Source organism: Equus caballus, chromosome 21 (assembly GCF_041296265.1).
Source record: "Equus caballus isolate H_3958 breed thoroughbred chromosome 21, TB-T2T, whole genome shotgun sequence".
Taxonomy (NCBI): domain Eukaryota; kingdom Metazoa; phylum Chordata; class Mammalia; order Perissodactyla; family Equidae; genus Equus; species Equus caballus.
This window is the reverse complement of record NC_091704.1, coordinates 72,283,319-72,306,257: the sequence shown is the minus strand read 5'-3', so window position 1 is coordinate 72,306,257 and position 22,939 is coordinate 72,283,319. Positions and strand designations below refer to the sequence as shown.

Here is a 22,939-nt window from a genome sequence, read left to right as displayed (position 1 = left end):
GAGGGTGAATTGATGCGTCGAGTCTTTAAAAAGCGCGTTTCTTTTTCTTTTATGTATCTTCCTGATGATTTAGAAAATCCTCTTCTTCCTTATTTTTGTGACTCTGCCTCAAGGATATTCAAATATTTCACGCATCCTATTTAATGTTTTGTATTTCAAAACCTGAAGTTCTGGGGGTCTAAATCCACTTCTTATTGTTTCCGTTGACTCTCACTCTTGATGGTTTGTTTTCTTTGTCATCTTTTCTTTGTGAGCTTATTTTGATTGATCTTAAACTCTGAAAAATCTAGGTTTATAACCTAGGCCCCTGTATTTCAGTTTATTTCTGTCAGAGTCCCTGAATAAGTCTTGGAGTCTTGTGCTCAGCTCTGCTCTTTGCTTTTGGCGCAAGGCCTTGTTTCAAAGAGGCTGCCCCTTGCTTCTCACGTGCTCAGCACTTATCTCTAAGCTCACTTGCTTTCTCCAGTTTCTTGAGGATTTTCTCACTTTCTATAAATCCAGGATGCAATAAAAATACGATTGTGTGCAAGCTCTGCTTGTTTCACTGTAGAAAGTTCGCCATAGAGCCTGGAAGCCCTTTCTTCATACCTCGTTTCCTCGGTTTATTCCATGTTCATGACTCAGTGTACCCAAACTGTACCCAGAGTGCCCGGCTGAATGCCCAGCCTGTGGTACCTGTCAATCTCTTTGTCAAAGCTTTTCAGCCACCCAGCTTCTGAACCTCTTCTCTCTTTGGAGAATCTTGTGGTTTACGAGTTTGGGTGGGAGGCAGAGACCATCTCCCCTCTGGAAGCCAGAGGCTCATCTTCTCTTGAAAGTTGAGGTCAGGCGAGTGACCGGGTTCCCGTGAGCCGTGTGGAAGCTCACATGGTGAGGCCAGGACAGCCACGCACGGGTGCCAGCACAGGTTTCCAGGAATTGGGGTGGCAGCAGGTCCAGGAGCAGCACCTGGAGGAACTAGGTCTCTGCTGGCTTGAGGGGCTGGGGGCAGATGCAGAGTGCAGCTGGCAGCCCAGAGGGACCCCTCCGGTGAAGGAGGGCAGAGTGGATCAGGGGTAGGTGGGTGGCTGCAGGTTTCCTGGCAGGCAGGAGGGTGTGGCGGCCTTCAACTTAGAGGCAGGGCCCCAGGCACAGCCACTCACCTTGTTGATGGGGTCCCCAGCTGGGGCGCATCAGCAGGGACAGAGAAGTGGGGGAGGCACCCACACAGGAGGGCTGGCCTGCCCTGGTAAGGCCCAAGGGCGTGTGGAAGTCTTGCGAGGGGTCCCCTCTTGTTCCATTGAGGGGAGGGGTGGAAATGGACCTGGGCACCACAGAAGAAAATAGTGGCAGAGCAGCTGAGGACAGTGAGGGTGAGTGGAGGGCGTGCAGGAATGGGGCTGGGATAGCACCGGTGTTAGTGAGCGGGTGGGCCGACGGGAAGCAGCCAGATTATTGTGTGGTTCACGGAGGAGGAAACTGAGGCACAGGGAGGTTAAGGAGCCTGCCACCCCGGCACAGGTCCTCCAGGAAGCCTGATCACAGCAAGCTGGCAGTGTGGCAGCTCGGAGTGGGGCCTGCTGGTGGGGTTTGGAGGTGCGTCAGTTTGCTCGGAGAAACAGCGTGTTCACTGCAGGGCCGTACAGGGTCTCCCCCTGAGGTGGGTCTGATTCAGGACAGATCTTGGTTGACCCAGGGGCTGGGAGGAGGCTGGGCAGCTCCCTCCTGGGCACATGCTTGAGGACGGCTCTGGAGGTGTCCACCCAGATGCTGACTGCAGAGCCCAGGCTGGGCCGGGCAGGTGGGGACAAGAAAGGGAGCCGACCCCGGCTCCCCACCACCCCCCACTGAAACAGCCACCCAAAAGCCAAAGATTTAAAACTTACCAAGACAATTTCAAGTTTATTGCCATTAAAATTTATTTTTATTTCCTATAAAACTTGAAATGAAATTCTAACAATTTCCTTAAAAGCTATTGAGACTCAAACAGTTATCAATATTACTAAGCAACAAAAGTGAAGATATGGCACCAAGTCTATTTCGAATCTGGTTTCTTTGAGGGAGAACATAAGACATGTTTAGAAGACTATGGCTTCCAAACTGAGTAGAATGCAGAATTCATTAAAGTCTTGTCATGTAACCAACCACCAAGGAGCTTCCCTGGTGCCCTATTCTTTTCTTGAGTCTAACAAAGAGCAACAAGCCTGTGCAGGTGGAGAAAACCCGAACGTGGGTCCTGGGGTCTCAGCACCACCCTCCCGAGGAAGCAGCCTGCCGGGCACAGTGGTGTCTGTGTGGAGAAGGCACATCAGGAGAGCCTCAAGGAAGAGGCCTGCCAGGCACGATGGTGTGTGCACGGAGGAGGGGCATCCTGGAGAGAGAGGAAGGGGACCACCATGCTTGCTGCTGTCTGTGCGGAGGAGGGGCATCCTGGAGAGCTTTGAGAAACAGCCGGCCAGGCAGGCTTGTGTCTGCCCAGAGAAGGGCCATCTTGGAGAGGTTCGAGGAAGAGGCCCACCTGCCATGCTGCTGTCAGCATGGAGGAGGACCAACCTGGAGAGTTTCGAGAAAGTGTCTCGGGAGGCACGCTAGTTATGCCGCAGAGGAGGGGCATCCTGGAGAACAAGGAAGCGGCTCGCCGGGCATGCAACTGTCTGCAAGGAGTATGGGGATCCTGGAGAGCTTTGAGGAAGAGGCCTCCCTTGCACGCTACTGTCCTCCTAGAGGAGGGGCATCCTGGAGAGCATCCAGGTAGAAATCCCCAGGCCAGGGTAGTGTCTGCCCAGAGGAGGGACATCCTAGAGACCTTAGAGAAGTGGCCAGCCGGGAACACTACTGTCTTCGTGGAGGAGGGGCATCATGGAGATCATCCAGGTAGCAACCAGCAAGGCACACTGCTGTCTGCACAGAGGAGGGGCATCCTGGAGACCTTAGAGAAGCGGCCAGCCGAGAACACTAGTGTCTGCATGGAGGAGCATCCTGCAGAACCAGGAAGCAGCCTGTTGGGCACGCTGGTGTCTGCGTGGAGGAGGGGCGTCCTGGAGAGCATCGAGGGACCAACCAGCAAGGCATGCTGCTGTCTTTTTGGAGGAGGGGCATCCTGGAGAACAAGAAAGCGGCCCGCCTGGCTTGCATCTTTCTGCTGAAAGTAGGGGCATCCTGGAGAGCTTTGAGGAAGAGGCCTGCCTAGCACGCTTTTGTCTGCAGGGAGGAGGGGCATCCTGGAGAACAAGGAAGATGCCCGCTGGGCACGCTGGTGCTGGTGTCTTCAACTAGGAGGGCCATCCTGGGGAGCAAGGAAGTGGGCATGCTGATGTCTGTGCGGAGGAGGGGCATCCTGGAGAAGAAGGAAGAGGCCTGCCTGGTGTACAACTTTTGGCATGGAGGAGGGGCATCCTGGAGGGCAGGGACTTGGCTTGCCTTGCATGCTGGTGTGTGCTCGAAGGAGGGGAACCCACGAGAGCTCTGAGGAAGAGGCCTGCCTGGCACGCTTTTGTCTGCAGGGAGGAGGGGCTTCCGGGAGAGCAAGGAAGAGGCCTGCTGGGCACGCTGGTGTCTTTGCGGAGGAGGGGCGTCCTGGGGAGCTTTGAAGAAGAGGCCCGCTGGGCACGATGGTCTCTGTGCCAAGGAGGTCCACCCTGGAGAGCTTCGAAGTTGTTCTGGCTGTGGACGCTCTAGATGCTCTGGATGCTCTGGACGCACCAGTGAGCCCATCCCGAAGCTCTGGTTCCTGGACGTCATGGTCACTGGAGTTTCGGAGGAGAGTTGGCTCTGGGCTCGGTGGCCTCTCCAAAGGGGCAGCCATGCTCCACACCAAGGACGGGGCACATGTCGATCCTGGTCTCTCCCAGAGGAGCAGGCATGCCCTCTGCACCCTGGCTGGGGGGCGCAGCCTCCCCCGGAGCTGCCTCCTGTGTGGGTTCCTGAGGTTGGATGTGCTGGACGTATCACATCTCCTGGAGGGCCTCCCCCTCCTCTGGCTCACTGCCGATGTTGATGATGGTGGTCTCCATGCTCTGGGGTTGACTGTCGATGTCAATGACGGTGCACTGCACACTCTGGGCCTTCTGGTCCCGTGGGCGGGTGTCCCAGGGCTCCTGGGATGGCCCATTCTGGCTGCTGTAGGGCAGCGAGGATGGGACCCCAATGTTTTCCATGGCCGCCTCCCCAGGCAGGATGTTGGGGGAGAAAGGTTCCCCGATGGCACGCTCTGCCAGCATGGGCTCCCAGGCTCCTGTGGAGCAAACGAAAGTCACCATGAGCGCCCTAAGTGAGGTGTGCAAGAGGCCACGGAGCCCTGAGTGCACGGGCCCCAAGCCCGGCCTGACCTGAAGACCGAGGCGCAGTGCTCTGGCACCTTCTGTCCTGGCCTTTGCCAGAAGCGGGGCCATTTCTGGGGAGAACCCCGGGCTTGCTCACAGCTGCGTCCCGGCCAGAACCCTCCTCTCCCAGTGAGCCAGCCCCGCGAGACAAACACGTCGTCCACACAGGCTATTTTCTGTTCTTAGTGTGAAATACATCACATATGGAGAAGAGTAGATAAACATTTACGCACATTTAAAAGAATAATGAGAGGGTGACAGCCCACAGGGGGACCCCAGGATGTGAGTCCGGTGTGTCGTCTCCGGTCACATCCTCCCCTCCCCATCCCCTGGCCAATAGATGGCTGTGTGGCAGCACTCTCCCGTTTGTACACGGCTCTAGCGCACCACTCGCACACCGCACCATCTAAACAACGCGGCGTTGCCTGTGGCCTGCTTCTGAACTTTGTGCAGAGGAAATCACAGAGCCGGCACTTTGTTGCTTCTCTCACTGCCTGTGAAGCTGGCCTGGGACTGCGGCGTTCCCTCACGAATGCTCCACAGGTTACCATCTTCTGCTCAGCATCCCAGTCGTTCCCCACGTGGGGCCATTCTGAACTGTTGTCCATCTCCTGCTGGGCTCAGGGGAGAATTTCTCTAAGATACACACCTAGAATGACCTGGCGGGCCTTGGTTAGCTCACGCAGCTGAGGAAGGTCATGCCATCCCAAAGTGGCTACGTCATCTCAAACCCACCAGTCACACATGTTCCCAGGCCCCCACCGTTGCCAGGAATGGACAGTGTGATGGGCAGATGGTGCTGCCACACGTGGCTCCAGGCTGTGCCTCCCGATTCATGACACAGTTAGCACTCTGAACGTGTTTATTGGCTTTCTGGGTTTCCTCTTCTGCGAAGTGCCCGTTCAATCATTTGTCTACTTCTTTCTTATTGAGTCATAGTTCTTTATGTATTTTGGATACCGGTCCTTTCTCAATTATGTGTTGCAAATATTTTTCCAATTTTTGGTGTGACTTTTCACTTTTTAGTGGCATCTTTTGATAACCAGAAGTTCTTGATTTTAGTGTTATCTAATTTATGTATATCTTGCTTTATGACTAGTGCCTTTAAAAAGAGCTCACTTAACAAATCCTTACGCAGTCAGCAGATTCAACCAACCGTGGATCGAAAATAGAGGCACGCGCCACATAACCACATTTTGGTCAACGACCCACCACCTGTGCCATGGTGGCCCCATGAGATCAGTGCCACACAGCCTAGGTGTGCAGAAGGCTATGCCATCTAGGTTTGTGTCAGTACACTCTATGATGTTCACACGACGACGAAATCGCCGAACGGCGCATTTCTCATCTCCTTCGTTAAGCAATGGGTGACTGTACCCGTATACTGTATTTTTGACCCTTGGATGCGGAACCCGTGGACATGGAGAGCCAACTGTAGATCTCTGAGCATCTGTGAACTTTGGTAGTGGAGGGTCCCCCATGGAGGGTCCTGCAACAAATCCCCTGCTGAGGCAGAGGGACGACTGTATACCCTGAGGACACAAGGATGTTATCCAGTATTATCTTCTAAAAGTTTCTACAGTTTGTCCTTTACGTTTATGTCTTTAGTCCACATGGAATTGATTTTTGTGAATACTACAAGGTGGGGGCTAATTTTATTAACGTTATGCCCACATGGGTACCAATTATTCCAGCAGCTCTTATTAAAACATCTATTCCTATCATCAGTCACACTCTTCAAAAACCAAGTGTCTGTGTGTGGATGGATTTTGTCCGGGCAGCGCTAATCAGCTCCCTGATCTCCACATTTACTTCTGCAAGAATACCAGTGTCTTTAATGGATGGAACTTCAAAGGAATGGTGAGGCACGTCTTCCTACATTGCCCCTTTTCTTCAAGAGTGTCTTGGCTATTCTTGACCCTTTCAAATACCACATATGGTTAAGAATCAGCTTTTCAAGTTGCCTACAAACACATAGACACACGCACACACAAAACTAGTTGGGGTTTTGATTGAGGTCACATTGACTCTATTTGGGAATTTTGACATCTTTACAATGTAACTCACACTCCAGGAACAATATATATCTCTTCATTTGTTTGGGTCTCTTTCAAATGTCTCTCTTTAAGTTTTATAATTTTCTCCACAAGTCTTGCACATCTTTTGTTAGGTTTATTCCTAGAGACCTCATTTTCAAAAAATGCTATAGTAAATGGTATATTTTTCCTTTTTCTAACATTTCTTACCAATATGTAGAAATGTCTATTTCATCCTCATTCTTAAAAGATACTTTAGCCATGTATAGAATCCTAGATTGACTTTTCGCCACCATATTAAAGGTATGATTCAACTCTGCTCTGGTTTCCACTAGTGTGAATGAAGTTAGTTAATCAGCAACTCCTTGGAAGAGATTCTGCTTTTATCACTGGAAGTTTAAAAATATATATTTTCTTTGCCTCATGTGTTTGTCACTTTACTTACAATGCATCTAGAATTTTATTTACCATGTTAGATTTACTGGACTTTGTGAATCTGTCAGTTGGTATCTTACGACAGTGCTGGTAAATTCTCAGCCATCATCTCTTTAAATAGTGTCTCTTCATGATTTTCTTCTCTGTTTCTGGGACTCTGATTACACGTATCACAGACTTCAAACTCTATTCTATTCACTTTCCTTCGTATTTTGCATTTCTTTGTCTTTCTGTATTTGAGTAATTTCTCCAGTTCTAGATTCTAATTCACTAATTCACTTCTCGACTGCCTAATATATTGTTAGATATATCAGTTAACTTTTTAATTTTCTTGGTATTTTTCATTTGTATAAGTTTTATTTGGTTCTTTTTCAAATGTGCTTGGTAATTTAAAAACTACTTTTCTGTTCTTTTCAGTTATTTTTACCATTGCCTTTTATTTCTCTAAATGAAATAATGATAGTTATTTTGTGTTTCCATCTGCTAAGTCCAATACCCGCATCTTTGTGTGTCCATTTATGCTATAGTTTCTGTTGATTCTGACTCAGAGTGCTTGTTGCCATGTGGAGCCAGTCGTGTGTTATTGAGAGCTGCTCATTTTCTTTGTAGTTTTATTTGTGAAAAATCCTGATGAAGAAGCCTGGGATGAAGGTTGGTTGCTCAGAGAGGAATTCTGCTCGGCATCTGGGAGTGGCCAGTCAAGAATGACTCGTTGCGAATTCTCAGATGGACGATCTTTTGGACCACTCACCCAGCACAAAGTTAGGGACAGCCTGTTGTTCCAAATACTCAGCAGCGATTTTTCTCTTTTCCTTTTCTTTTCCTCAGCTCCACGGTCTGAGATGGCTGATTATCCCCAAGTCCTTTGGGGTGGAGAATTGGGTTCCTTCTGGTTCACCACTACAGTGAGGGCATGGCCATTTCAGGGGCCAAACTTGAGGGGATGACTTACCGGCCTCCCCTTCTGGCTGTGCTCTGAGCTTGGTCTTCTCTTTCTCCTCCTGTAAAGCTGTGAAAATCAGGGCTGGCAGACGCCCCGGGGCAGAGGCTTCCGTGCCCACCGGGTTGTCTTTGGGCTTCCTCTTTGCCTCCGTCCCTGGCCTGAGAACCCCTTCCTGTCTTGCGTGGTCATGAAAGCCTTTCAGATCACTTGCCCCACATGCACAGTGCTCACACATCCACGGTGCTCGTCTGTCTGCATGTCCATCCGTCCTGGGAATCAACCTGCCCATGACCGGAACCCTGAGGCTCAGGCGCCATTTGTCTTCTTTTTCCCTCCCTTTTTCACTTACACCATTGGTTTGTATTTTATAATCCTTAAAACTCACTTAAATCTTTCCGGAATTATGTAGAAGTCACACTACCCCTCTCAGCCTCCCTCTCCTTTCTAGAAGCAGGAGTCGCTGATGCCCATACACAGCATGCTGAGCAGACTAAAGTTACGTGCTCGACCAGATTGTGCACTGTAAAGAAATGCACAACAACGAGACGTCAGTCCAGCAAACATCAGCTGTTTGAGTGTTGAGTATTTTTTAAAATGAGGTGACACCATTTCAGACGAGCTCTGGAAGGATTAGGACATGTGAACAATGAAGATTCTACCTGAAATTACTCAAAACGTCACAGGCAGGACACGGAGGCTGAGTCTGAGCTTCTGTAGAATGCATCAGACCTTCAGTTTCACTTGCTAACCAAACTCTCCATGGGACCTTGCTGTTTGTGGCCATAAGTAAGCTGGCCGCCACTGCCCATCAGACGTTCCACAGCTCAGCTATTTGCTGAGCCAGCTCTCAGCTATTTGCAGATGGTTTGCAAGCTTATGCTTCAGCCAAGTGTCCAGCTGCACGTCTTGGACCTACTGCTTTTTGGCACACAGAGCAGGTGGTGGGCAAGCAGGCTGGATATCAGGGCTATTTGCAGACACTCCATGTGAGCTCAAGCTTGTCCTCCATTTCGCTGAGACAAGTGTCCTGGACCCTGGCCATCCGCTGGCTTTCCGTAGGAAACAGTCAACTCTCTAGAGAACCTGGAGTAGGTCTCAACGTGACTCAAACTGCACAACAGCCTACCGAGAGCCAGAACTGCATCTCCAGCACGGTTCCCTTCCCCAGGCTGCTTCGTTTCTTCTTGATCCATTGCAACCTACAGAAAGAGAGAGAATCGGGCATATGTGATGTAGTCTTTGTTATCCTGCCAAAGGGGACAAAATGTAGCAACAAGAGTACATTTTAGAGACAGGCAAGTCTGGCTCTCCCACTGATGAGCTCTGGGATGTGGGCAAACACCTCACCTCTGCAGTCTCGGAACATTCTCTAGGATGTGGGGCCAGTCGTGGGCAATGACTGTGTTGGGTGGAGAACGTGGGCTTTTTCCTCTGCGTGTGCACCAGTAGAGGGACAAGAGGTGCTTTGCTTGATGAGTACGAGGGTCTCATGGCAACCAAGGAGACCCGTTTAGATTCCCGGCATGAGAAAGAGGGAAGTGTGGGGCACACAACAGTTCATCTCATACCTGGTAGCTTCTCCACACAACTCTGCTTGATGGTGTTGAGTTCAGCCTACCAGGGAGCCCAGGTGTGTTCATACCACATCTGAGTATAGGTGTTTTGATCCTTGCCCTGGTGCTGCCCTGGCCCAGCCAACTGGAGACTTCACTGTGCCATGCATGCTGGCTGGCAGAGAGGAAGTGTGGCCACAGTTCTGGGCCAGTCTTCCCAAAACGGCGGGCATGGTGCCTATTTTAACTTTCAGTGCTGACGTGGCATCAACCAGAGACTGGGTCTGTGAAAAACTTTTCTTTGAAAGTTTTGAAAGCAAAATGTCTCTAGGAGACTTCTAAATCAAAATAGCATATTTATAGTGCTATAGTCTCCCTTCTCTGCTCCAGCCCTTAAAAATGAAAGTCAGGATATAAACAGACACCTAAATGAGTAAAGATACGACTTCAAAGGAAGACAAGGAGGGAAATCCTTGTTGGGCCAGAAATAACGACGCCCTGAAGAAGAGAATGCAAATGGAACAGACGGCACAAGGATGTGGTCGGAGGAGCGTGCAGTACAAGACGGCAGTGACCCTCAGGAAACCCACTGTGGAGGAGGCTGTGCACGCCGGCGGCGGGTGGGCAGGGCTCCTGGTGGGGCAGTTAGTTGGGGGTGCGGCAGGCTGAGTAGCCAGGCCATTGACAGCTGCTGCAAAACTTCCTGAATCCTTGGGAACAGGGTGTCTGCCTGCAGACGACAGCAGAAGGAGCCGTAATCTTGATGGAGAAGGGCCGTGCAAGAATAATGCACAGGAGGAAGTGATGGGACTCAGAAAGCCAAGGCGAGCCAAGTATCACCAAACCTGAGCTACACCTTACTGACAACACAGGGAAAACAAAACATTAATTTGGAGTGAAAGTTAAAATGTGACAAAACACGGTAAGTGCAATAGCGGAGGACCATGGACTGGAGACTCGTGGGGAAGGATAGACATGACGACGGTGTTGCAAAAGTATGTTTTAAGCATGTAAATGAAGAAGTGCAGCCGTGGGTCACCCGAGCACGAAGTGATGGAGTGGGCAGCCTTAGAGGTCCGGCCTCCACTGAAGCAGCGTTATGCTGGAAAGAGCAGTTGGAATCCCCTAGCTCGCACTGGAACCTGATCACATACAGTCCGGCTGGGGCTGCCTGCGGAAGGGAGAGGCGGCTGATCTTTCAGAAGCCAGCAGTGTGTGTGGACCCGATGCTGCCCCACTCCTCAGTCCTGCTGCGGCTGCGGCTCCCTCATCCTGGGAGCAGCTGGCCGGTGCCAGGGAAGGCAGTGCGACGTTAGTGCTCCAAAAGCTCAGGTTGTATGTTCAGTTGGTGGCCATGCCCTGAGGTTCGGGCACAGGTGCTTGCCTTGGAGTCGGCTCTTCTCGCAGCAGTGCCTTCCCTCAGTGCCAACTATGGGGAGATTTAAAGACACAGAACCTTTCCCCTCTCTGCTTGCAGCCAGACATTGAAGGAAATCTTTTTCAGGTCACTGGCCGACCACAGAGGTAACAGAAGAGAAACTTCCGTGAAAAGATATGCATACTTTGCAAAAATAGTTTGGAAAAATCACAACAGGTAGTTCCAGCCCTCAACAGGAAAACAACTGCAATCCCTGAAGAGTGGGAGAATCCGATATGTAAAGTCACCACATTACAATACTCAGAATACCCAGTTCTCAACAAACATTACAGAACATGCAAAGAAACAGAAACATATGGCTCACTCACAGGAGAAAGAGAATTTGACAGAATTTCCCTCAGGAAGCCCAGACATTTGAATGAATAGTCAAAGACATTAAATCAGCTGTCTTAAATATGCTCAATGAGCCAAAGGAAATCACGGACAGATAACTAAAGGAAATCAGGAAAATGGTATATGAACAAATAATATCAATAAAGAGGCAGAAATTATAAAAGGGAACAAAACAAATTCTGGGGCTGAAAAGTACAAAAACCAAAATGAAAATTCACTAGAGCAGCTCAACAGATTTGAGCAGATGGAAGAAAGGATCAGCAAACTTGAAGACAACTGCAATGATCAGTGTGAGGACCAGAAAGAAGAAAGACTGACGGGAAGTGAGTAGAGTCTGGTGGACCTGTGGGAGACCGTCAAGGGTATCAACATATGCTTCAAAGGAGTCCCAGAGGGAGAAGAGAGGGGGAACAGAGAAAAGAAGAACTGAAGAAATAATCACTGACAATTTCCAAAATCTGATGAAAGATAGGAATCTACACATCCAAGAAGCTCAAACTGCGAGCAAGATAAACTCAAAACGATCCACACCAGGACACGTGACAGTCAGATTCTCAGAGCTCCAAGAGAGAATTTAGAAAGCAGCAAGAGAGAAGCAAGGAATCCCAAACAAAGATCCTCCATAAGATAACAGTTGATTTCCCATAAGAATCCACGGGGCCAGAAGGCAGTGGGTGACATATTTCAAGTCCTGAAAGGAAAAAGTCTGCCAATGCAGAATTCTATATCCACCAAAACTGTCTTTTTAGAACGAAGGAGAAATTAAGACATTCTCAGGCAAACAAACACTGAGGGAATTCATTACCAGTAGATCTGCCCCACAAGAAATGCTAAAAGGAGCCCTCCAGGCTAAAACAAAAAGACACTAGAATGTAACTCAGAGCCACAAGAGGAGATAAAGACCACTGGTAAAGATAACTCCACGTAAAGGTAAAGGTTAACATATAAGCCAGTGCTGTTCTACTGTGTTTGCAACTCCTCTCTTTTTCTATATGATTTAAAAGACAAATGCGTAAAACAATAATTATAAATCTTTGTCAATGGGCACACAACGTACAAAGACGTAACCTGTGACATTGGCAATAGAAGGAGGAGGGGTGGAGATGTATATGGAACAGAGTGTATACTGTTGAAAGTAAGGTGGTATTATTCAAACTAGATTGTTACACGTTTAAGATGTTAATTGTAATCCCCAACGTAACCACTAAGAAGATAACTAAAAAATATATAGAAAAGGAAAGAAGAAAGGAATCACAATGGCACAGCACGAACTTTCAACTAAATACAAAAAAGGCAGTGATAGAGGAATTGAGGAATAAGAAAAAAGATCTATACGGGAAACAAATAACTAAGTGAGGAAGTAAATCCTTATCAGTAATTACTTTAAATGTAATAGGATTAAGTTCTCCTATTAAAAGTCAGAGACTGGCAGATTAGGCTAAAAAAAAAACAACCACAATGTGATATCTATCTACAGGAGACTCACTTTAGATACAAAGACACAAAGAGCTTGAAAGTAAAAGTATGGAAAAAGATATTCCATGCAAATGGTAACCAAAAGAGAGCTGGGATGCCTATATTATTGTCAAACAAAAGAGACTTTAAGTCAGAACTGGTTACAAGAGACAAACAAGGACGTTATATATTGATAAAAGTTTCAATCCAGTGGGAAGATAGAACAATTATAAATATTTCACACACCTAACAACAGAGTCCCAAAATGTATGGATCAAAAGTTAGCAGAATTGAGGGCTGCCCCGTGGCAGAGTGGTGAAGTTCTGGTGCTCCGCTTCGGCCACCCAGGGTTTCACTGGTTCGGATCCCAGGCACAGACATGGCACCGCTCATGAGGCTACACTGAGGTGGCGTCCCACATGGCACAACCAGAGGCACTCACAACTAGAATGTACAACTATGTACCGGCGGGCTATGGGGAGAAGAATAAAAAAATTAACAGAATTGAGAGGAAAAAAAGAGAGAAGACTCAAATCACTAAAATCAGAAATGAAAGTGGGGACATCACCGTGGATTTTACGGAAATAAAATGGATTATAAGAGAATAATCTAAACAGTTGTATGCCAAGAAATTGGATAACGTAGATGAAATGGACAACTTCCTGGAAACATACAACTTGCCAAAACTGACTCAAGAAGAAATAAAAAAAATGCAGAGGTAACAACTTCCAGTTAAACACAGCAGACTGACCAAGCTTGTTTACACAGTCCCTGCAAATATCTGCCAAAAAATAGGCAAAGATGAACAAGTACAAGCTCAAAAAGACATAGCCAGAGGGAAGAGGAGAGCAGATGAAAGCTTAACACAGTGTTAGAGGAAGGAAAACAGATGGCTGCAGAGCTCACAAAGCTGTCACTGAAGTGGCTGTGGAGAAGGACACTGAGCTGAGGGCAGCCATCTGCACAGACTGCTGGACCCAGGGCCGTGGCGGGCAGCAGGGGCAGGAGGGAGGGGTGAGGATGGGGAGGAGACATGCCGTTGAGCATGGGGGAGGTGGGTCAGGGTTCACGTGTGGAACATTTAGCTGACCCTGCAGAGCCAGCAGCCAGGCTCACCCACCTCACAGGAGGCAAGAAGGCTCTGACGTCAGGGCCCCAGAAATGTGGAGGGTCGGGTGGTGGTGGGAGGCGCCAGGCAGAAAAGAGGGCCCCTCAGGGGCAGTTATACTGAGTAACTTGGGCCCTTCTTGGAAGAGAGAAAGGGAATACTTCTTGTCAGAACTGACGAAGCTGTGGAAAGTAAGACACTAGGGCATTAGTGCAGGGTTAGACAAATTGACCAATGAAAGTGATCTGAGAGCCCAGAAACAGACTCACAAATGCCATGCACTGTCTTCCAATACATTGTGTTGACACACTGTGTTGAGCTTTGTTATGGGACAGAGGGGGCTGTGACATCAGTGGGGAAATGAGGGACTCTTCAATGAACAGAATTGGAAAAATGGAAATCCACATGGGAAACAATGAGTTTGGAGCCCTACCTCACATCACTCACTCAAATAAACTGTGACAGTGTAAGGACTCACCTGTCAAAATCAAACACTTAAAACTCCTAGTAGAAACTATAGATGGGTCTGTTTTATATCTTTTGGTGAAAGATTTATTAACCAAGACCTCAAAGCATTATCTATAAAATATCTGTAAATGTGCCTATATTGAAACGCATGGGTCTGGTTCATCAAATCTCACGTTAAATTAAACGCGGAGTCAAGCTGCACAGTGACACTCTGTCTGTACTTCACTCAACTGACAGGATCTGTATCAAGAAGGTAGAAATAACTCACATAAAGCTATAAGAAAAGCAGAAAGAGCCTAAGAGAAAAATGGGCTGAGGACATGAGCAAGTACTCCACATGAGGAAACTCATGCGGCTGATGTGCATTCAGCACCATTAATCATGAGGGGAATGCAGGGAGACCCCACAGTCGGCTGGCCGTCCGCACCCCACGACCTGCAGCTCCGAGTGTTGGAGAGGATGCGCATCCGTGGAATTTCTCACACGTGGTTGTGAGAGTGTAGACCGTACAACCGCTTTAGGAAGCAGTCTGGCTGAACGTTCACATACACAGCAATTCCACTCCTAGGAGTAGGCCTTGCACCCTACAAGAGGAGAGGTGTCAAGATGGGGCATGGCAGCAGCCGTGTGGCAGCAAAACCCTGGAAACCATCCCCATGCCCATCCTCAGCAGAGTGGATGGATAAATGTGGTATGGGGAGAAATGTTACAGAGAAAACAAAGTGGACACATTGACACAATTTAGTATCAAGTGAAAAAGGAGATTCCCCCAAAATCCCAAACCCCACACACAGGTGCTGTCCCTTCTGCAAGACAAAAAGTAGCCAATGTACTGCGTGTGGGCACTTTTCAGGAGCGTGGACAGTCTAAAGCACAATGTTCAACGGAAAACCAGAGTGAAGAGCGTGGTGGGTGCCAGGACTCCGAGGGGCCACATAGGCAGAGGGAGGCCTCAGGACCCTGCCCTTCTGGGTGGGGCTGCTTCTTTTGTTACCAAAAATAAGTAACTAGAATGCTCAGTAAATTAAAAGAGCAGGTCGTGCCCAGGTCAACGGTGAGTCTGTCCCCAGCCAAGGATTATGATCAATGCAATTCCGTGCACCAAGGTCCAAAACAAGTGTGTGTGGTGGGGAGGCCACTCCCATCGCCTGGGCATCACCCCGAGCCAGCCACTGGGCAGCAGTGCTCACGGCTCCTCATGCAGTCTGCACACACTTTCTCCTCTGGGAAATGGATATCAACGTCCCCTTAGTTCCTTGGGAAGAAATAGGGCCTCAGAGCGGTTTAAGAAACTTCCTCAAGGTTATAAAACCAGTAACGTCTCCACACGAGAATGGAAGCCAGGTCTGTCTGATGCCAAAGTCCAAGTGCACTTTATGGTGCCAGTTAGTTTTCCAACCACTCGGCTCAGAGCAGCAGGCCTTGGAGCCACCTGCAGAGGGGCGAGCCCAGGGCTGCAGGATCAGACGCAGGTTCCGGACTGAGCCTGCGGCTGAGAGAAGGTCACGGGCCGGCTCTGGGGGTGTGGACCAGCCACCGGCATCAGACTCTCAGGGAATGTGGCAGTGGGGTTAAGGGCCAGGGTCTGACTGCCAGTGGTCAGGATGGGGCTCTCCTAAACGGAGTGCAGGATGAAGCCTAGACTTCAAGTGCATCCTTCTGAGTCTCTGCTGCTGCGGAAGCGAAATTGGGCCGCAGGTCTGAAAGAGACGGGAAGTCAAGCACTGCAGGCTCCCCTCGCGGCATGAGTCACTCTGGGAGGGAGCGCCCCGGAGGTCTGTGCAGACCTGTGCGCCCTTCGGCCCCATGGCAGTCTCGGCTTCCGCTCTCCCTTCGACAGTCTCTACACTCACCTGCTCACCAGGCTGTTCCACCTGAGCCTCTGCCCCTCGTGCACCTCTGCCTGGGCCGCCCGGTCCTGCCCACATCCCGTCCCGGGTGTCGTCAGCACTTCTCAGCCATGTGCCTCGTCTGCTGGCTTCCTCGCTCAGTTTGCCTTTGGCCTCTGCGTGTGTCTCACACGCACACTCACATGCTCTATTTTTTGACTATGCGTTACACGCACCATCTTTATTCCCCGTCTGTTTCCTACACACACAGTTATTCCCCAACATTCTATCATGAAAAATTCTGAACATACAGAAAAGTCAGAGGGATTGTCAGAGAAGCTCCGTGCCGTTACTGGCGTGTTGTCCTGCGTCCCTCACCACATAACAGCCCAGCACGTTCCGTTCAGAGCTGGCTGCAGACAGCAGCGCACTTCGCCGAGCGTGCATGAGGCTTCAGCTTTAGTAGCAACCCGTTTCTGCACTTTATCTGCTTCTGTCACACACACGTCCCACAGTCATGGGTATTTTCTGTCCCTCACTCTTTCTTCTATTCCCCGCTCACCTTTGTTGCATTTGAGTAGCATTCTGGGCACAGTGAATGCTTAACTCAGTCGAGCAAGCCGTCCAGAGTCTCCCGTCCACCTCATTTTGGAGGGAGCCTCAGACCCGACTTTGGGCCCCCAGCCCTGCACGCAGACTCCGCGGCTGCTGCCCGTGCTCACCTTCAGCGTCCAAGCACCCTCCTGGGCGCCCTCTGGGGCGACGACAGCGGTGGAACTCAGACTTGAAGACAGAAACAGCGGTGGTGGCGGCAGGAACTCCTTCCGCTTCACTCTGCTAGGGAGGGCGGGAACGAAGAGACACGTCAACACAGAAGGCCCTCGCTGTGGGGTGAGTGCCCAGGGCGCTGCGAGGGCTGCGAAGTGCCACAGAATGTCCCGTCACGTGGTTCCCTCGTGTTGGCACAATCTCAGGAACAGGCCAGGCCGCTCCTGGGGAGCTCTGTGAGCACTTGAGAGCTTACTGTACAGCAAACAGGCATGAGACTCATGTGGGAGAGACCCTCACGCCTGTCGGGGGTGGTGCAAAGGCGTGCTCTACCCGCCAAAGGAAAATCAGAACCAGCCACGTGGTGGATCTTAGCCGAGTGCAATGCCTTTAAAATCAGATAAGTAGCAGCCTCATGTGTGATGGACCCTACTCTCTTATTCGTATTTTCAGTCCATGTGGTCAATTTCTATACAACCATTCAACAGATAAATAGACCAGAAGAAATTCTCCCAATGAGTTAGTCTGACAGCTGCCACTGGGAAGAGACGTTTGATAAAGTCCTACACAACGTTTTCCACGAAAATGTGCCTGTGATTAACATCATCACAGACCAAGGCACTAACTGAGTGGACACGTTTTCCGTCAGCATGGTGTAGACGGACAAAGGCCCTGCTCTCCAGGACCTGCTAGAGTAGGTGTGGCCCAAAGAGCGAGGCTGTGAGTGGTTGTCTAAAGCACCAATTTGACCAACTGGATCCAAACTATTAGATTACCCCAGAAATACTTTCCGCAATTACAAAAGGACTAATAGTATTTTATTGCCCAGTGTATCTATAAGATTTATGGACTCACACAGCGTTAGTGTAATCCTGACCTCATAACCAGCCCTTTAATTAAACAAGGTTAGCTCGTTTTCTTGTTGGAGAAGTAAAGTCAATCCATGGAAAGTGAAAGAATATCCCCACAAAGAGGAATATAGTACATTTCAAGGATGGAATAGTTTATACTCAATAACATCACATCATATTTTTTCTTTTAACTGAACAATGTTCAAAATCTATAGAGTTTAAAGAACCAGTCTCCTGACAAGCTGTACAGTGAGTTGCTTTGTCCCCTAGGGCTGCAGAATGAAGCAACAGTGACGCCCCCCAAGAACCCAGGCCCCCTATTCTCAGGCCCAGAACGCGGGAGCTTCCCACAGGAAGATTTTGTTTGGGGGTGGAGCTTCCTGAGCAAGACTCGCCAGAGTGTGGGCTGGCACTTCCTGCCCCTCGCTCACCAGGGGAGACTGACTTCCGGGTTGTAACTGTCTCCTTGTGGGGCTATGATGCTGGGGAAACAGCATGGGTCCCTCACACAGTAATGTCATGCAAGTTGTCCGTTGATATGTTGTTGGGGGAATAAAAAAGGAAGCTTCAGACTAATGTGTGTGGTATAATAACTTTTCAATGTGGGTGAACTTTTTGTACTTGCATGGGGAAAACACCTGTGGCTCCACCCTCTGTGTTAAAGCAGTACTCTTGAGGTGGAAGTCCAGGAGAGAAGCGGAGAATATTTTTATTTATATGCTGCTACCGTATTTAAGAGCTACCTGAGCAGGCATCACAGCTATGAGCTTTGAGAAGACAGCAGGCATTACAGACTACCCCCCACTCCGTCTACAGTTGCCCCGCGATCCAGGGCTGCTGGGTTGGAGTGAGTAAGACCAGCTTGGTGCACTGAGTCATCATGACCCAGGCTGCCCCAGGCGCCATTATGAGTCAGGGGTCTCGGGGGTCCCCAGAGGAACCCTGAGCAGTTCGCACAACCAGGCTGTGTGGGTCCGTCTTCCAAGCAAGAGACGGGCGCCTCCCTCGCACCCCCTCCCTGACTTCTGTCCCTGTCTCTGGGCTTGGCCTCCCAGTCCCCGTCCCCAGCGTGGCCATCTGACTCCTCTGTCAGCAGAATGGGCTTCATGGTCACGGCACGGGCCCAGCAGGGAGCCCGGGCCACGACAGCAGCGGCCAGTGGGCTGTTCTGTGCTGGGTGGGGGCAGGACGCTTCCGTGTGGGACCCAGCGCAGCCTCCCCGACACCTGCTCAGCAGTTAGTGGACCCTCAGGGAGAGGGCGAGGGCAGGGGGACCTGGAAGGGAGGGGCATGTGTGTGTGTGTTTCCCTGGGATGGTTCAATACATGCTTTTTCCTTTTGTATTATAATTCTAAAATTGTAACAAATGCCTCTAGATGAAAAGTTATTGAGGTCAGAGGGTAAGGATGCAGTACCCAAACACTTAAAACAGAGGAGAATGTTTTCTAGGAGTACTCTGTCAATGACCCAGGTACCGTGCTCACTGTGTGCTCAGGTAGATAGTGCAGAGAACAGAGAATGGATAACTTACTTTACTGTTGTGAGTATAGCTCTTTGACAATATTCTACGAGAAGACAGCTTTTCAGGGCTGCACGCAGTTTCTCACGGGGACAGAGTGCGCTCTGTAAACTGTGTGCTTGAAACTGGATCGCCATCTTTCTACCCTTCCTGCCTTTGTGAATTGAAGGTGAAAAGACCTGTGTGCTTGGGGTCGGCCTGTGGGCGCCGATTCTGCGTCAGGCCTGTCGTCAGCGAACGTATCTACTAAGCGGCTACTTGACTCAAGAACGAGTCAAAAGGACAAGCCCTGACTTAACCCAACACTATTACAAACCATTAAACGGGCAGCCAGCCTGGTAATGCTACACACGTTCACAGAAGAGAAAAGAGATGAGCATCACTTATATCTGTGCATTAGTTCGGATGTTAGTTGTGAAAATGTAGAGAAGAAATATTATAACTTTTCAGGGACTCTAAGTGCAATAAGCTACATGAATGGCTATCAGTGTCAATAATGTTACCTGAAATGATTTATTTTCTATTATGCCTTCACAGTCTTTTAAAATATCCCATTCTAGGTGAGTTATTTTCCTAAGTAATTCTAGTTGAGATGAGTGGACAGCTGTGTGTCGGACGGATAAAGCAACTCCAGGGAGCTCAGGAACTTACCCAAGAGCAGGTGTTCTCGGTCGGCTGTCTGCTTCCTGTGAGGGTGCAAACAATAATGCACAAAATGAAGAAGGAAGGAGCTGTTGACGCAGAGCTTATTCTTAAACAAAATGCAAGTCCATTATTGGTCAGTTTCGAGTGATGGTACCCCAGGGGCTCCTGGGTCCGGGAGAAAGGATCTCTGGTGGGACAGTATCCTTCTCCCACTCCTTGTGCTCTTATGGCCTGAATTTGTCCCCTCCGATTTCATATGTCGAAGTCCTAACCCCTCGTAACTGAGAACGTGGTGGCATTTGGAGACAGAGCCTTTAAAGAGGAGATGAATGTTAAATGAGGTCACTAGGGTGGGCCCTAACCCGACAGGACTGGTGTCCTCATACAAAGAGGAGATTAGGACGAAGGTACATGCAGAGGGATGACCACGGGAAGACGTGGTGGAGATGGCCAAGGAGGAGGCCTCTGAAGAATCCAACCTTGGCCACACCTTGATCTCAAACTTCTGCCTCCAGAACTGTGAGAAAATAAATTTGTCGTTTAAGCCACCCAGCCTGTAGGACTTTGTTACGGCAGCTCGAGCAAAGACACACATCCTGTTACACATGCACAGGTTTTCATTTCTCTCTGGTGAGAACCCAGCAGTGAGAAGGCTGGGTCATGTGATAAGTATATATTTCACTTAAGATCCTGCCCCGCTGCTGGCTGACAAGGTGTCAATTTGCATTCCTATTTTAACCCCACCAGCTACTCTGCATCCTCACCAACACTTGGCATTGTTCGTCTTGTTCATTATAACCGTTCTAGTGAGTGTGTAGCGATCTGTGCTGGTTTCCGCCTCTGAGAAGCGGGGATAATACGATTACCTGTCTGTGAGGCTTTTTGCAAAGATTAAACGAGATAATCCACGTGCCAGCGCAGTTCCCGTCCTCTCCCATGTTCTCAAAGAGTTTGTGTACGGTTGTTATCATTTAAAAAAAGTTTGGTAGAACTCACCAGGGTAGTCACCAGGACCTGGGATTTTCCTTTTTTTATTTATTTAGTTGTGGCAATTTGTGTAAATTGACTGGAAAGGTAACTACTTTTCTTAAGCGAGAATGCGTTTTTCAGAATTAAGCATGGAAATGTCGAGACCCAAACCTATAATATTACTATTGTAGAGTTTGGAAGCCATCTGTCATATGTGGTATTTATGGTTTGAATGCAGAAGAGAATTTGTCCCGCAGTGGGTGAGCCCTCAGGGGCTGAAAGCTCTCCCCATACTCAGGAGGGGAGCTGGGCAGCGATACCTGAGCTTGGCCACTACAGTGGAAATAATAAAGATCTGTCTCAGAGAATTCTTAGCAGGATTACATGTGATGATGGATGACAAGTGTCTGTCACAAGTGAGTGAGTGGCAACAACAGAATCAGGGCTGCCTGGGATTCCTGAGACGGGGTGGTGGTAAGGTGACCGTGAGACTGCGTGGTCACACGTTCTAGAGGTGCGGTCAGCAGCTGCACCTCATGGAGAAGAAGGCTGAGTGCGCCCACCTGGACAGACCAGCATAACTCGATGGGGTGCATAGTCAACACTTGCACACTTATTATTCCTTTGCTTTTTGAAAGCTGTCCCTGTCACTCTGATGGAACTGTCTATACACTTGTGCCCATGTGTGGCATCCACCACACAAGAAGGGATGGCAGGGGTAGGGTGCCGACAGATGCGGTACTTGTCACCACCACTGTTCTGCCTCCTGGAATGCAGCACCATCCTGGTCTTCCCCAGGAGCTGGCTCTGGCTGCAGCCCCATTTACGTAAGTTACTGGGTTCCCTCAACATGCATAAATGATGACAGGCTGGATGGCAGGAAGTGGCCGGGATGGGTCACGCATAATTGTGTTGCGTGGTTGAAGCTATGACTTTGTCAGGTACACCCAGTCCCCACTGAGGACCAGCCTCCAGTATCTCCAGCACGGACTCTCACTCCGGCCTCAGCTCTGGACGGCTCAGTAGTGAACTCACTGGTCCAGGTATGTCCCTCGTGGGTGGACCTTGTCCTCCCCACTGACCAGGGAGAGGATCAGGTGAGCCCTTCCACTGTGACGGTAAGTGGGTTGTTTGAGACCAGGAGGGACTCACAGATCCTACTACCAGAATCACTCTGGGTACATGTGAGGGGGGTGCAGACACGTGGAGCCAATGGCAGATGTCAGGGCACCTCACAGGGCACTCACGTGATGCTTCCTTAGAGTAACCCCCACTGTTGTAGCCAGCTATCTCTCTGTCACACACACGTATCCCACACTTAGAAATATTTTATGTCACCCACTTTATTTTTCTTTTACTCCCCACCCACCATTGTTCCCGTTTGAGTAGCTTCCCTGAGAACACTGTAAATGCTTAAGACCAAACAAGCAAAGGAGAAAATACTGTCCAAACCTCAGTTCTCGGGGGAAGCCTTAGACCCAACCTTCGGCTCTCCCCCTGCATTTGAGGCTGGTGCCCAGCGGCTCTGCTCTTAACTTCAGCAACGACGAGGAGTTCTCTGGGTGTATGGTGACGACAAAGGACTGACTTGGGTCCTTAAGTGGAGGCGGGAGCTCCTCAGACTTCACCCTGGTGGGAGGGTGCAGGAGGAAGGAAAGACACAAGTCAGCAAGGAAGGACCTCACTTCGTGGGGGGTGCTCAGAATGGGCTACTGAAGGCTGCAAAGCATCACGCAAGGCTCATTGTCGTGGTTTTCGTTTTTTCTGTAGAACCTTGGAAACCAGAGGCTCTTGGGACGCTGTTTGACTGCTCTCGAGTTTCCTGCATGATGGGAAACCCCAGGGAAGGGAGCAGGGGAGGAGTCAACTGGGAGCGGGGCCAGAGAAGCAGTGAGAGAAGTCTGGACCAGCAGGCGGAGAGTGGTGCCACGTGCCCCCGCAGGTGCGGAGGAGAGCGCGGCCTGGAAAGGCCTTGGGTTTGGCAGGAAGGAGACTGAGGATTGCCAAGAGGACGGCGGGGAGAGGTCACGGCGTGAGTTGTGGTCTTCAGTAATTTGAACCGGAAGGCAGAAGACAGAGAACTTGGGAAGGAGCAGTCTTGGTTACCCTGCTTAGGCGGAGAGGGTATTGGGTGCCTAAAAACCTCAGGTCAAGGCAGGCGTGAAACCAAAGGCCCTCACTCCATCTCTCTCTGAGTGACCACAGGAGTCTCCTGACTGTCTTCCTGCCGTCTCGGGACAGCCACTGTCCACTCAGCTACCAGAGCCATTTTGGAAAGCATGGATCCT

General features: G+C 49.7%; 1 protein-coding gene across 5 annotated transcripts in view; it reads right to left on the bottom strand.

Moving 5' to 3' along the window:
- Positions 1-1,880: 1,880 nt before the first annotated feature.
- The window catches only part of LOC100057809 (palmitoyltransferase ZDHHC11), a 62,312-nt gene continuing 41,253 nt past the window's right edge, over positions 1,881-22,939 (bottom strand). For 2 of the 5 annotated variants that reach the window (XR_011430313.1, XR_011430314.1), the window contains 5 exons: positions 22,104-22,280; positions 19,689-19,723; positions 16,622-16,736; positions 8,842-8,914; positions 1,881-4,213 (listed from right to left, as the gene is read on the bottom strand). Coding sequence is in view for 3 of the 5 variants with exons in the window: in XM_070246160.1 (XP_070102261.1) it covers positions 22,124-22,280 (157 nt within the window). In the remaining 2 variants the exon portion in view is untranslated. Of the gene's footprint in view, positions 4,214-8,841; positions 8,915-16,621; positions 16,737-19,688; positions 19,724-19,883; positions 19,995-21,976; positions 22,281-22,939 lie in introns of those variants that run through there. The other 3 variants (XM_023625900.2, XM_070246161.1, XM_070246160.1) reach the window with 2 other exon arrangements.